The sequence below is a fragment of the Protopterus annectens genome, chromosome 9.part0 (assembly GCF_019279795.1).
Source record: "Protopterus annectens isolate FY-2018-M chromosome 9.part0, PAN1.0, whole genome shotgun sequence".
Classification (NCBI taxonomy): domain Eukaryota; kingdom Metazoa; phylum Chordata; order Ceratodontiformes; family Protopteridae; genus Protopterus; species Protopterus annectens.
This window is the reverse complement of record NC_056743.1, coordinates 229260888-229274776: the sequence shown is the minus strand read 5'-3', so window position 1 is coordinate 229274776 and position 13889 is coordinate 229260888. Positions and strand designations below refer to the sequence as shown.

At 42.5% G+C, this 13889-nt stretch overlaps 1 protein-coding gene across 2 annotated transcripts in view; it reads right to left on the bottom strand.

The window, feature by feature from the left end:
• COPB1 (COPI coat complex subunit beta 1) overlaps positions 1-13889 on the bottom strand; it is a 721336-nt gene that overhangs the window by 76292 nt on the left and 631155 nt on the right. For both annotated transcript variants that reach the window (XM_044082795.1, XM_044082796.1), the window contains exon 19: positions 3671-3816. In XM_044082795.1, coding sequence (XP_043938730.1) covers positions 3671-3816 — 146 coding nt within the window. The remainder of the gene's footprint in view (positions 1-3670; positions 3817-13889) is intronic.

The window sequence follows — 13889 nt, the reverse complement described above, 5'->3', positions numbered from 1 at the left end:
GTAAAGCATTTGGTACTACTTAATGTCCCAATTCCAATCTATGTTCCCAAGTTTCAGTATCCTTTTCATTTGGGTGTATTACCTAGATCTAGAAAAAAATATAACTGGAAAAAGAATGCTGCTCTTTTTTGGAATTTTTGAATCTATGCATTCAATACTGTGTGCTAAAATAAAACAAATACAATTAAACTTGAAGTCTAACAGTATTGCAGCAAATTTCAAATACTGGGGGAAGCTATCTTTACTAGCAGAGAAACACTAAGTCTGAATTTCTGAGACAGCTTGCTAAGTATGGCTTGTCTATTACCCAATAACATTAACATATATTAAACATGCTTTTTTAGGATTAGGCCCTATGTGTAAATAGTAGACTGCTCCAGATTTGTCACTTGTGAAGACATTGTTATGCTTACATATAATATTTAACATTGCTGAACAAAAATGTACACCTTATTTAAATTTTAACAAGCTTCAAGACCAAGCATTGATGAGTGACCTACTTGCAAACTAATCTTTTGCCATTAGGCTATATATTCCTTGGTAAAACAATGAAAATCGAAAATGGAAGATGATGCTGACTCCAATACAGCAGGCATCAGCCCTTAACTAAAAATAAAAGGTTCTTTTTAATGTTTTGTGAGAAGATAAGTTGCAAAGTCTGAGAGGGAGTAGACCTTTTGAAACCTCATGCAAAAGGATGAATCCATCTGATGGCACAGAGAAAATCTGAGCAAGCCAGACTTCTGCTACAAGCATCTAGAAACTGATACACATTGTAGAGGTGTTACTCACTTTTCTGGAAGTTTTGGTCTACTACACTAGACAAACTCAGTGTCTGTTTCAAAAGCAGAGAAGACTGGTGGGGAAGTTTGGTAGACCCTGAGCTCAGAATCATGACAGGACAAGCCAATGTCTCCCTGGATCCTGTACCCAAAAGCCTCTACATAACTGGCGTGGTCACTAAAACTTCTTAAAATATACCTGCATGTTCTTTAACTACTGGTCTTTAGGCCTCTACACCTCTCAGAGACTTGTTTTCCTTTGTATGGTATGCCCATCTAAAGAGGGTTCCACTCCTTCACTCTGATGTGCTGGGCATCCCTTTAATGAAAGCAACCCTTCGGTGAATGACATTAATTTCACACAAAGAAGGCCTTCAAATTCCAGACCTCTTAGTAGAGTGACTTTTTTTTTTTTTTTAAGTAAATATGGCAAAATAATCATCAGAAGAAATCTCTTAGCTCTCCCTTAGACAAAAGCAGCACTGCAAATGGTAATCTTCTGAAGGAAGTCATCTTCATCAGCCACACACAGTCAATTTTTCCAGGAATGTCAAAGAACTTGGAAACTGCATCCTCAGCGAGTACAAGACAGAAAAACATTACCAGCTAGTTACTTTACCACTACAGAAGTCATCTAAAAGAGGGTGATAGACAGCACATTGACAACTAATCATTTCCTGTTACAAAAGATACCTGAAAATGGTAAGGCATCTCTCTTACTCTTAGCTGTGCATCAGCTGAAGGCCTGTGCTTGGGAAAAGTCCAGCCCCACTACAGGGGTATCCAAAAGTTCTGGAAGTCAGAATGGAAAGTACAGATCCAGCTGTGGCTACAATGCCTCAGTAGTCCCTACAATGTACATCTTGACAAGCAGTGAGAGCTGTAAGCCCACTTAACCGGTGGATCTAGTAGGAGGAGTATGTAATTACAGTCTATCCCTCAATTTAATACCTCTATATACTGATCCAGTACAGTTCTGGGATCATATAATGGACCTTCCTAACACTCTTTGCACTAGGTACCTCTCATAGCAACCAACGAGTACAGCTGAGGCAACCTTTGAGCTTTTCACTTCTTCAGCAGGTAGCCCAGCTGCAGTGATGCCACGTATAACAATTCTTCATACTGTGCCCCCTTCTCAGTCAACAGACAATGCGCCATTGACATTAAGTTGTGTGTTATCTGATGACAGCAGAACACCCAGAATGTTTCAGTGATTAAAGATCAATAGGGAGAACCTTCCACAATGAACTGTGTGAGTGACATAAAGAGAACTGAGCAACATAAAGGCTGGAGAAATTTTTTCTAGCACAAAAAGTGCTAGGACATGAAGAGGCAGGAAAACACACTTTCTAAACTACGGATATCAGGAGAGGAAAGCCCAACAGCTACCACTACAGAAGCCCTTCAAAGTCAGATATGCAATTCTCTGATGTTCTCATTTTTCATTTATTACTGAAATATGTATTAAAACAAAATCTCAGTGCCTGACAGCAGCAAATATTTTTTATTAAATATGCCTCATTGCAAGACATAATACACTAAAGAACACACCAAGTCTCACAGCAACATGCTGAATTATTAAAAAGGAGAAAGATTTGGGCACATGGTTTGTTTGTCTTTTAGGCTTTTCCCGGTTAGGGGTCACCACAGTGAATCTCTGGTCCGCTAATGATTGGCAGTAGTATTTTTTATTTATGGTGCCGAGTTGCCAGCCCGACGCCCCACCTTCAGCGAAGGCACGCCCATTCACGCATGTCTTTCAGAGGCCACTCGACCGCGGGGAGGACATGCAGACTCCACACAGAAGGCACTCCAGCCGAGAATCGAACAGCAGAACCTCTTGCTGTGAAGCAACAAAGCTACCACTGTACCACCGCAGCTTTGATTTGGGCACATGGTGATAAACACAAAAAAAAAAAAAACAAAGGGTAATCTTAAAAGAATTATATGCTTTTACTTGCATTAAAATAAAACTAAAGATGAAAACAACATGGAAAGTATACACACTGATTAAATGTTTTCTGCAATTACTGTTGTTTAAAATTTTCCTTGAGACATCAGTTGCTCTTTAAATATGTTATCAGTATGTCCTGTACACTGCTCAGCCTTAATTAATTTCTGTATTATCTTGCACCAAATGAAGGAATTCACGTACCTCAGTCAGACCTGTAACTACGGTGAGGCAAAGGGATCAGCTGCCCAAATGCACAAGCTGATAGGGATTCACATTCAGCAGTTTCAGAAGGAGCACAAGTGGACTACTGGTATTCAGTTTAGTAGCCACAGGTGACACAGCAGCTTATTAAATAAATGCAGTTAGGTGAAACAAAGAAGTTATGCAAGCTTCTTGGTATGGCTGCTAACACATTAAGCTACACTGTACTTAGCAAACGGAGAAAGGAGCTCACATAATCTCTGTTCTACAGTTCAGACACAATGAGACTTTTCCCCTTCACTTTTGGGTTGCCTTCAAATGTTTTATTTGGCCAGGTCCTCATCTTTGGGGAAGATGCCTTTTCTTGGCACTCAACATTCAGATGATGCCAGTCATTTTTGATGATTACCCTAGGTGGCAGATGACCTAGCTACGGCTCTGACATTACTACAGAGTCCTCCCTCACATCTCTCATACTCCCCTAGAGATCTGTGACACATCCAAGCCTCCAAAATCTAACATCATAAAAGGAAAAATTCATCAATAGCACAAAATGTGTCTTCTGAATTTTCTTCTTAGTATGTGTATACTTGTTTTGCAAGATATCTCTGTAATCACATGTGAATACAAGCCTCAGCTGAATGCATCACTACTAGTCCAGCAAAGATGTCCAAAACTAAACTGATTACAGATTTAAAAGAATATACTACCAAAAGTCTGTATTATTCACCTTATTTTCCCATTCAAATTCTGCCCACATCTGTCGAAACTCAGCATCTGTGCAAGCAGCAGGCTGGATATAATCCATAATGTCAATATGGATGTCACTCAAAACTACACAATTTCGATCACTAGCTGCTCCAGACACATCATATACTGCAAACAAACAAACAAAAAAAAAAGACAATGCAGAATTAGTTTCACTGAAGCATTACTCACAGACGCATATATTCTACAAAATTTGGATGACTTCATCAAAAAAATTCCAACAGTTCAATCTAGTGTTGTTCTGTCAGTGTCACTGTACTAAAAGACTGCAAATACATGTATTCTTCTGCTCATACCATAACAAAAAGTAGTTAAAATAACTGCCTAAAAAGGCCTATAGGAACTACAGAATTATTAAAAATGGCTAAAATTAAAAAGTCATATAAATAAGACTCCAAATAGGCAGTGGGGAACAACTGCTGAGAAATGACGACATTCAACATAACAGCCGATCTTCATGGAAGCTCTCCACAACAACTATTACAATCAAATTCATTCATAAAGTCTCTTCTACAGGTGCCCTATTAGATGAACAAAGGCTTAAAATGTCAAGTATGACATGCTCGACAGCTTTTAAGTGAACGTTCAGCTAAGCAAAACCTAAGAATGTCGAAATAAGGAGTTTTGAAAAGTTATAGTTGGCCAGCCATCAGGAAGCAAATGGCTGATGTCAGAACGTTTACCTTGTCTAGCCGTTCTTACAGTCCTCCACTGTGATGCAGTCTCGTCGTTCCCCCTGTGTAATGTTACGACAGTCCTCCATTGTGATGCAATCTTGGAGTTGGTATATTTAAGTGTTGGGGGGGGGGGGCACAGCCCGCCACTTTATTTTGTTTGTTGATTTGTTTTTTTGGGGAGGTTTTAATGGTGTACAGTACATTTTAGAAGTCAGCTGTTGGCTTCCTGACGGTTGGCCAACTATAACTTTTCAAAACTCTTTGTTTCGACATTATGGGGTTTCGCTTAGATGAACTTTCGCTTAAAAGCTGTAGAGCATGTCGTACTCGACATTTTAAACATTTGTTCATCTAATATAGACCCTCTTCTACACAGCTCTTAAAAAATCTCCATATTCATGAGGAAATACCTCATTCATATCACTTCCAAGGGTGTGTGCAACTCAGCATCCTAAAGATCATCAATTCCTTACCTCCACTCAAATCAGGATCCACCCTCCAAGAAAACACAGTAATGAAAAGATCCAACGAATGACAAAGATTTAATGTCACAAAGTTATAAATTTGTTCACTAAAAGTAATATAAAAAAATAATTTAATAGCTCTAGATGGAGCAGATGCAATGTCCCAATACCAATTCTCTGACTACAACCCTGTAAAATACATTAAAGGCTGCATCAAAGGATGCCACACACTGGCTAAATACCCTATTAATGGATTGGCCAAAGATCTGATTAATTTTATGATTTGGTGGCAGTCAGTACGACACCCACAACACTCTCACTGCAAGTAGCAAAAGAAATTAACTACTAGTCCAAAGTCTAATGTTCACAAGTATGTGAAAGGCAAAAGTGCAACTGGTGACCAACGCGGTAGACACAAGGGAGAAGATTGAGAGATGGGCAAACTAAGTGCAAATTCCTGAAACACTTTATGGAAGGCACAAAGATTTCACTATAGACAACGTTTTGAGAAATATATAATACACTATTATATGCAAGACCATGCAACTCAAAATCTCCTAAGATGAAGTCACTGCTACCAGGAAAACCATCATAGTCAGCCATCTCAAAAGGCAAACGTGACAGAACATTAGTCAAGTTCAACTGACAAGTTGGTGAGATATTCTTCAACTAAGGCTGGTGATTAAAAATCACCTTTAAAATGTTTTTTATCACTCAATGCTGGATTTAAATCCCACCTATCACTATTTTAGCATAGGCTGATGTAGTAAAAAGTCATACAAAGAAGGCAGGTAAACAAAGAAGAGATAAAAACATGCCCAATACCATACAGGCAAACACAGACATTTACAGACTGAAAAAGAAACAGTGCAACTTCTCAGCCCAGATGGAGTTTTTCCCCTTAGCTTTTGCAGTTAAGGTCAGGGGAAAACTTTCCTAGTAGCTTTGTAGAGTATTTTCCCCAAGGGAAATGAGGCAACTGAGCAGAAATGACTACAATAACCATTCTTTCAGGTAGATTGACATCTTCCCAATATGCCAGGGCCTATATTTTGAAACAAAATTATTCCTGCACACAAACCCTTTCACTAATGGGTAAAAGGAATAACTGTTGGTACTTCTGCACAGAATTTAACCAACACAAAAAAAAGAAGAAATGAGGAGAGAAGCTTTACTTCCTTATGAAACTCCAATACAAACAGAATGCATTCACTACCAAACAGCCTCCTGCCTTACTACAGACAGTGAACATATCTATTACACTGTACTCTTCCAGAGATAAGATGTCAGATTCGGAAGTGTCCCACTACAGGAAGGCCACCGCTCTTCCCCTTAGGAAACCAAAGATTCAGTTACAAATTAAAGCTATCCACCAAATATAAATTATCCAGACACAAGGACAGCCAGAATCAACATGCCCATGCTAGTGACCCATAATTCCCATTGCCCCACCTCTAATTTTCTAATCTCACAAAGAGGATCTTGGAAGTACCTTAAGCGCTTTGAAAGCCAGAAACTTTCAACCTCACATCAAACTAACATGTAGAAACTTCTTTAGAGGACTGCATCACACATGAAAAAGTGCAGGCCCAAAATGGCCTCACCTGTCAAAAGAGGCACCAAATATAAGGGACAAGGATGGAGAAAGAAAATAAACAGTCAACATACTGTAGGCTGAAATCCATAACTGTAAAAATAAGAGTAGTAGTTTAACAAGTCCTACTTACATGTAACAGTAGATGTTTAAATTCCTCACTGCCTCAGTGGCATTTTGGGTTACCTGACAAGATACTGGCCAGCTTTCAAAAGCTCAGACTACCCTCTTTCTCTCTTCCTGTGATAGATGATTGGCTGAGTATATAATGAGGGGGAAGCCTACAGATGTCACAGGGAGAGTGTGTTCAGGCTGTTTTGCTTCCACAAAAATAGGAGAGGAAAAGTACAGTTGTGTACACTTACCATAAATGTAGATGTTCGGGTGTATTCACTGTTGCAGTCATCACACTTGGGTTATCTGCCTGCAGGTAGCCCTCAGTCGGCCCGAATACCAGACACTTAGTATTGCTGTATCAGATGCTGTCCCTCCAGGACTGATGTCAGGTCGTCAGGGGGCATAAAAACAGGCAGCCGATGCCATTACATCAGTTTTTCTTGCCCCAAATGTCAGGAGCCACCCAAATAGGAAGCTAAGTTATGGTGGGGAAAGCACCACCAGTACAAAGTAAATACTAATACCAATATCCCTGAAAGGGGTGAGTAATAGCCATAGTGAGGAGAAAGAGAGAGAGAAACCAGGGGGCTGGAGGGAGGGAAACCAGGACTGCAACAGTGAATACACTCGAACATCTACATTTATGTAAGTGTACACAACTGTACTATGATCTTCGTGTTTCACTGTTGCAGTCATCACACTTGGGTGGATTCCCAAAGTTAAAGAAGGGTGAAGATTAGGGCTGGCTAGTATGCTGTTGCACAACCTGCCCTGGATTTGGAAAAGATAGGCAGGTGGTAATGCTTGGTGAAGGTGTGTACAGAACTCCAGGTAGCAGCTTCCAGGATGTCCCTGGTAGGGACTCCCCTGAGAAATGCTGTAAAGGTAGAAGTTGCCCTAGTGGAATGTGTTCTGACCTCCTGAGGGGTTGGTTTCCCATGGTGCTTGTAGCAGAAATGGATGCAATGTGCTATCCATTTGGAAACTGTTTGTTTTGAAATGGCCTTTCCCTCTGCCCCTGTTGCAAAGCTGACTAGTAACTGGTCAGATTTTCGGAAGGGCTTTGTCCTATCAAGGTAGAATCTGAGCTGTCTGTGCATGTCCAAGGAGTGCAGAATCCTTTCCCCTTTATTCTGAGAATTAGGGAAGAAAGTTGACAAATGGATGGATTGGTTTAGAGCCATGCTGGACACCACTTTAGGCATAAAGGAAGGGTTATAGTCCTGAGGGATTCCCTGTCAGCATGCAAAATAATGAAGGGTTCCACAGCCATAAGTGCTTGTAGCTAACTCTTCTAGCTGAAGTGATGGCCAGAAGCAAGGCTGTTTTCCAAGAGAGGAATTTTAACTCTGCTGACGCTGCAGGTTCAAAGGGGGGAAGCGTGAGCTTTTCCAGTACAAAGTTAAGGTCCCAAGCAGGGGTGGGTGCTCTCCTAGGCGGCCTTAAGTTGTTTGCCCCTCTCAGGAACTGTCTGATAAGAGGGTGCAAGAAGAGAGGTGGCTCCGTGTTGTAATGAGCCGAAATGGCTGAGGCATGTATCTTAATGGAGGAGAAGGACAGGCCTCTGTGGAGTAGATCTGCTAAGTAATCCAGGATTAGAGGCAGGGATGGCAGAGTTGTGTCCTCTCCTTTAGACTGAATCCAGGAGCAGTACGTTTTCCATTTATCAGCATAGGATTTTCTTGTACCGGGTCTTCTGGCTTCAAGAATAATGTCCAGCACCTATTTGCTTAGGGTTGCTGGGGGATAATTCAAGGAATAAACCAGGCTGCAAGATTTAGGGTTTGCAGTTGCGGATGCAAAATCTGTCCCTCCTGCTGAGAGAGCAGGGTTGGGTTCTATTTTAGGTGCTAGGGTGGCACCGTTGACAGGCTGTGCAGGAGTGGGTACCAGTGCTGGCGTGGCCAGTCTGGGGCAATCAGAATTGTTCTTGGTCTGTCCTGTCTTATCTTGAGTAATACTCTTGAGAGAAGGTGCAAAGGGGGAAAGGCATAGATTGAGAGATTTTCCAACTGAAAAGAAAGGGCATCCACTTTCCAGGCCCTGCTGTGAGGGGTTCCTGGTGCAGAATTTGCTGAGCCGGTGGTTGTAAGGGGGGGGGGGCAAAGAGATCCACCTCTGGGGTCCCCCATTTCTGAAACAGAAGGTTGAAGGTGCTGTGCTCCAATTGTGTGGGCCTAGAAGGTTCTGCTTAAGTCGTTTGCCAGTGATTTCTGCTTAAGTCATCTGCCTGGCAGGAACTGAGCTTGCAGATGGACTTGCATGTCCCAGGCCGTGTTCCACAGGGCCATGGCTAACGTGCAGAGTGGGTTCCCCCCTGCTTGTTGATGTAGCACATAACTGTGGTGTTGTCTGTTTTTATTAGTTGTTGTCTTGGAAAGAGTAGGGATCAGAAAGCTGTCAGGGTGTTCTGCACAGCTAGCATCTCTTTTTGGTTGATGTGCAGATGAATTTGACTTGGGCTCCAGTGGCCCTAAATGCATTTGCCATCCATGTGTGCTCCCCAGACATAGTCTGATGCATCTGTGGTTAGGATTTGGGCAGCGTGGGGTTGAGTTAAGGGCAATCCCTTGTTGTGGTTGCATGCTTCTGTCCACCAAAGGAAATCTGTCCTTAGATAGGAATGACTGTTTCCAGGTCCTGAGAATGTTGGCACCAAAGACTTTTTAAGTACCATTGAAGTTTCCTCATATGCAGTCTTGCATACAGAATTAGCAGTATACATAAGGCCATGAACCCTAGGGCCTGCAGTATTTTTCTTGCAGATAGCTGGGTTCTGGTAGCCATTTGTTTGAAGTAGGCTGTCAGATAGACTTGTTTTTCTGAAGAGAGGAATGCCATTTTGGATGTTGTGTCCAAGATTGCTCCCAGGAATTCAATCTTTTGACTGGGTACCAGTTTTGACTTCTTTTCATTGATTGTGTACCCCAAGGAAGTGAGAAGGTTTTTCACAAATGTCAAGTGCTGCAACATCAATTCCTGACTGTTCACCTGAATCAGACAGTCGTCCAAGTACAGGTAAATTTGGATATTTCTCTGCCTGCAGTAAGCAATGGCTGGAGCCAGGCATTTTGTGAATACTATGGGCACAGTGGATAAGCCAAAGGGAAGTGCAGAGAACTGATGATGCATAGATCCGACCCTGAAACGTAGATACATCCTGCATGACACCCTTATAGGGATGTGCAGATAGGCTTCTTTTAAGTCTAGGGTGACTAACCAGGCATCCTTGGCTAGAAGTAGCTGTTGCAGGGTAAGCATTTTGAATTTTGGTACCACCAGGAAGGTGTTGAGAATTGAAAGATCCAGGATTGGGCGCCAAGAGCCTGCTTTTCTGGGTACCAGGAAGAGTCTGGAATAAAATCCTTGACCTATCTGTTCTACTGGAACTGGCTGCATAGCTCTGATGAAGATCAGGGAAAGAACTTGCCTTTGAGTCTCTGCCCACTGGTTTGGAGGAAGGTCTGGGAACCCTCTTGGGGTTGGCTGTGAGTGGAAGTAAAATTTGTACCCCTGGGATACAATGTTGAGGACCCATCGGTCTTGTGTGATGGACATCCAGTTTTTTGCATGAAGGGCAAGTTTTCCTCCTAGGGGCACCAGCAATTGGGCAGGGATGGGGAGTGGAGTAGAGAAGTCATTGTGAGTTTTTTTCCGTAAGGAGGTGGCTTACCACTCCCTGCTTTGGGGGTGGGGGCACTCCACTGCTTAGATCTCTGCATACCCTGAGACTGTAGTCTGGGTGGTCTGTTTCCCCTGGGTCTGGCTTGAGATGGCCTGGAGGGGACTGGAAAGGACCAGTGTTTGGAAAGGCAATGCCTACTAAATCTAGGGGGCTGCACTTCTAAGAATTCTTTAACAGTCTGCATAGACAGCTTTTTCTTCCATCTTTTTAAGAACCTCTTCTGCTTTGGTGCCAAACAAACTGTCCTTGTTCAAAGGAGCGTCTAGTAACTTTGATTTGACATGGTCTAGTAAAGTCTGCTTCTTGAGCCAAGCATGTCTTCTCAGTACAGAACCAGTGACTGCTGCCCAGCAAGATGCTTCTAGGGCGTCAAAGCCACACTGCAAAGTATGCTTGCTGACTTGGCTTGCAGAGTGCATAAGCTCCTGCAATTCTTTATTTTCTGCACAGTCTGTTAAGGTAGCCACTTTTTGTTTAATGAGTTCCATAATATGTTGCTTGTACTTCAGCATGTGAAACTGACAATTCAATGCTGTAACAGCAAAAGATGCAGAGATATATACCTTCTTACCCCATCTGTCCAAAGCTCTGGAATCCCTGTCCGATGGGGTGAGATTCTTGGCTGTAGTTGCCTTGATACCTTTAGGCCCCTGGGAAATTATTTTTGGGTCAGCAGTAGGATTCTTGAAAAGAAATTTGTGAGTGTCAGGTACTCTGTAGTACCTGTCTGGTTTCCTAGGGGCAGGAGTTAAAGTATCAGGATTCAATAAAAGCATCATCATCAACTTCCAGGACAGGGGGTATTGCTAAAGGCCTGTGCTGTGGCAAATCTAGGAATTCTCTGAGTCTCTTTTTGGACTGAGAATAGTCTTGGCATTCCCAGTGGAAATGCTCTCTTAAGTATGTAAGGTTTCACCAAAAGAAAAATCCTCTGGAGGGGAGGCAGAGGGAATGGATTCCTCTGCATCTGAATCCTCATAAGCAAATAAGGGCATGTCTTCATAATCAGATACCTCACAGTCATCGGACTCCTGGTCTGTTGAAGCTGCAGGGGACTGGTCTCTTTTCCTCTTAGCAGGGGAAGGCTGACTTCCCCTAATCAGCGTAATAAGGTCTTCTGCCATTCTAAGCATTTGTCGTTGTGGCATGGGAGTAGGTGCATGTGCTTTGGTCATCGGTTTTCTAGGTGTAACACATACTTTAGGCCTAAGAAACTCGGTAGTTTTAGATAAAGAAGTAGTCAGTTTGAGTCGAACATCGGTTGGGCGATAAACTGCCTCAGAAGCCGGTGCCTACACAGTGGCTCCAGACCCATCCAAGGGAGAGACATCTGCAGGTTCCATAGTCGAAGAAGAGTTTCGTGGCATACCGGACTCCGAATGGGTCTCGGTAGAGGCCTGCAAATCCACTGAAGCAGTTATCAGGTGCTGTGAAAGCGCCTCACTGAGTACTGGTGAACTGGCGACTAGCTTAATGGAAGTGTTGTCGGCAGCTTTGGACCTATGCGGTCTGTCTCTGTCTTTATCCTTACGTTTTTTCGGAATATCGGTAGTCGGATGGCTTACCGAAGCCATTTCAGAATATGGAGATCAAGAACGAAAGAATTTAGCGACAAAGAGAGCCTGACGACGAATGGTTCGGGTGTTGAACAAGACACAAAACCGACAGCGAGGTACATCGTGGTCTGGGCCTAAACAAGTGATGCAGTAAGAATGAAAATCTGTGTGTAGTATTTGCTTTCCACAGGCAAGACAATTGTTAACTTTTTCTGACATTGGTTAGAGCAAGAAAAAAGGATCCCCAACGGGAAGACTTAGCTTTAGACTATTTCAGGATTATTCAATTTGTAAACGAAAATTCAGGTAGCGTTCGACCGGCATTTGCGAACTGCTTCTGCTTCCGGCTCCTTGGCAAGAAAGACTGATGTAATGGCGTTGGCTACCTGTTTTTATACCCCTGATGACCTGACATCAGTCCTGGAGCGACAGCATCTGACGCAGAAATACTAAGTCTCTGGTATTCGGGCCGACTGAGGGCTACCTGCAGGCAGATAACCCCAAGTATGATGACTGCAACAGTGAAACACGAAGAACATGTACCTGAAATCAGAATGATCTAGCATGAGCATATTCCCAGGCAATCGTAATACCATATACAAACCAAATCCAACAACCGAATTAAAGAGATTGATAACTACCTCAACTATGCACAATCTAAGGGATGGCGGGTAGATGCTGCCATTGAGGCAGTGAGGAATTTGAACATCTACTGTTACAGGTAAGCAGGCAACTGTACTATGTTCATCATTCCTAATACCTCAGTGGCATTTTGGATAGATTCCCAAAGTTTACCCGTCTTGGGAGGTGAAAGGATAAGAACCCAACAGCCCCTGGGAGAATGGTCCTAGCAAAGCCTGCTCTAGACCTTGAAAAGGAATCCAGTTTGCAGTACTTTGTGAAGGTATGACAACAGGACCAGGTTGACACCTCTAGAATGCTTTGAGTCCACCCCTTTCCAATAAGCCATCAAAGAGGCTAAGACACTAGTTGAGTGAGCCTTAACCTTGCCTGTAAAAGATTTATCGTGGTGGAAGTAACAGAAAACAACAGTGGGTGGATGACCATATTGCAATAGTTTACTTAGACACAGGTTGACCTTTCTTAGGTCTTCATACAGGGGACAAACAGCTTTTCAGAATCCCTAAACAGCTTTGTTCTGTCAAGATAGTATCTGAGCTGCCTGTCCAAATCCAAGGTATGTAGAATCTTTCCTCCACTGTGTTTTGGGTCAAGTTAGAGCACAGGGACACAAATGGTTTGATTCAAGGTAAATTCAGAAACAACTTTAGACATGAATGATGGATTAGTGAGTAACACAACCCTGTCCTTGTGAAAAATCAGTTACTGTTGGTCCATGTCAAAACAATGAATAAAACAGCCTTCCAAGTAATGAATCATAAATCAGTCTGAGAGGCAAACTCACAAGAAGACAAAGGTCAGTCTTTTAAGAACTAACTTGGGATTCCAGGGAGGAGGAATATGCATTTGAGGGGTTCTCATGTGCAACACTCTCTTCAAACTGTTTGACCACAAAGACAAACAAAAGGGGTGGGATCCACGCGCAGGACAAGTTGAGGTGGGCAAGATGCACTTTGATAGAAGCACATGACAAACTATCTCTAAGGAGCTCACAAAAATCTTTCAAAACCAGAGGGGTCATACCCATTTTGGGACCCCTATTATTGGCTAGGCACCATCTAGAAAACCTCTTCCACTTGTAAACACAAGATCTAGTCGCAGGTTTTTTTGCCTTGTTGCACATTCTCATGTGACGTGTGTCTAAAATATATCACAACAAAATCATCCAGGCTGTCACTCACAATTATTCAAAATTGGGGTGTACCATTTGATCCTGATGCTGCTTTAAGAAGATCCAGTCTGTGAGGAAGCTTGTGGTAATTTCCCCAGGCTAATTCCACTAAAAAGGAGACCAAACTCTGCCTGGGCCATAAGAGGGTAACCACAACGATCTTTGGTAATTCTTTCTAAACGTTTAGAACAGTACAGCTGTGTACACTTACCATAAATGTTGATGTTAGAGTATATTCACTGTTGCAGTTCTGACTTATGGGATTTCCTGCCGTG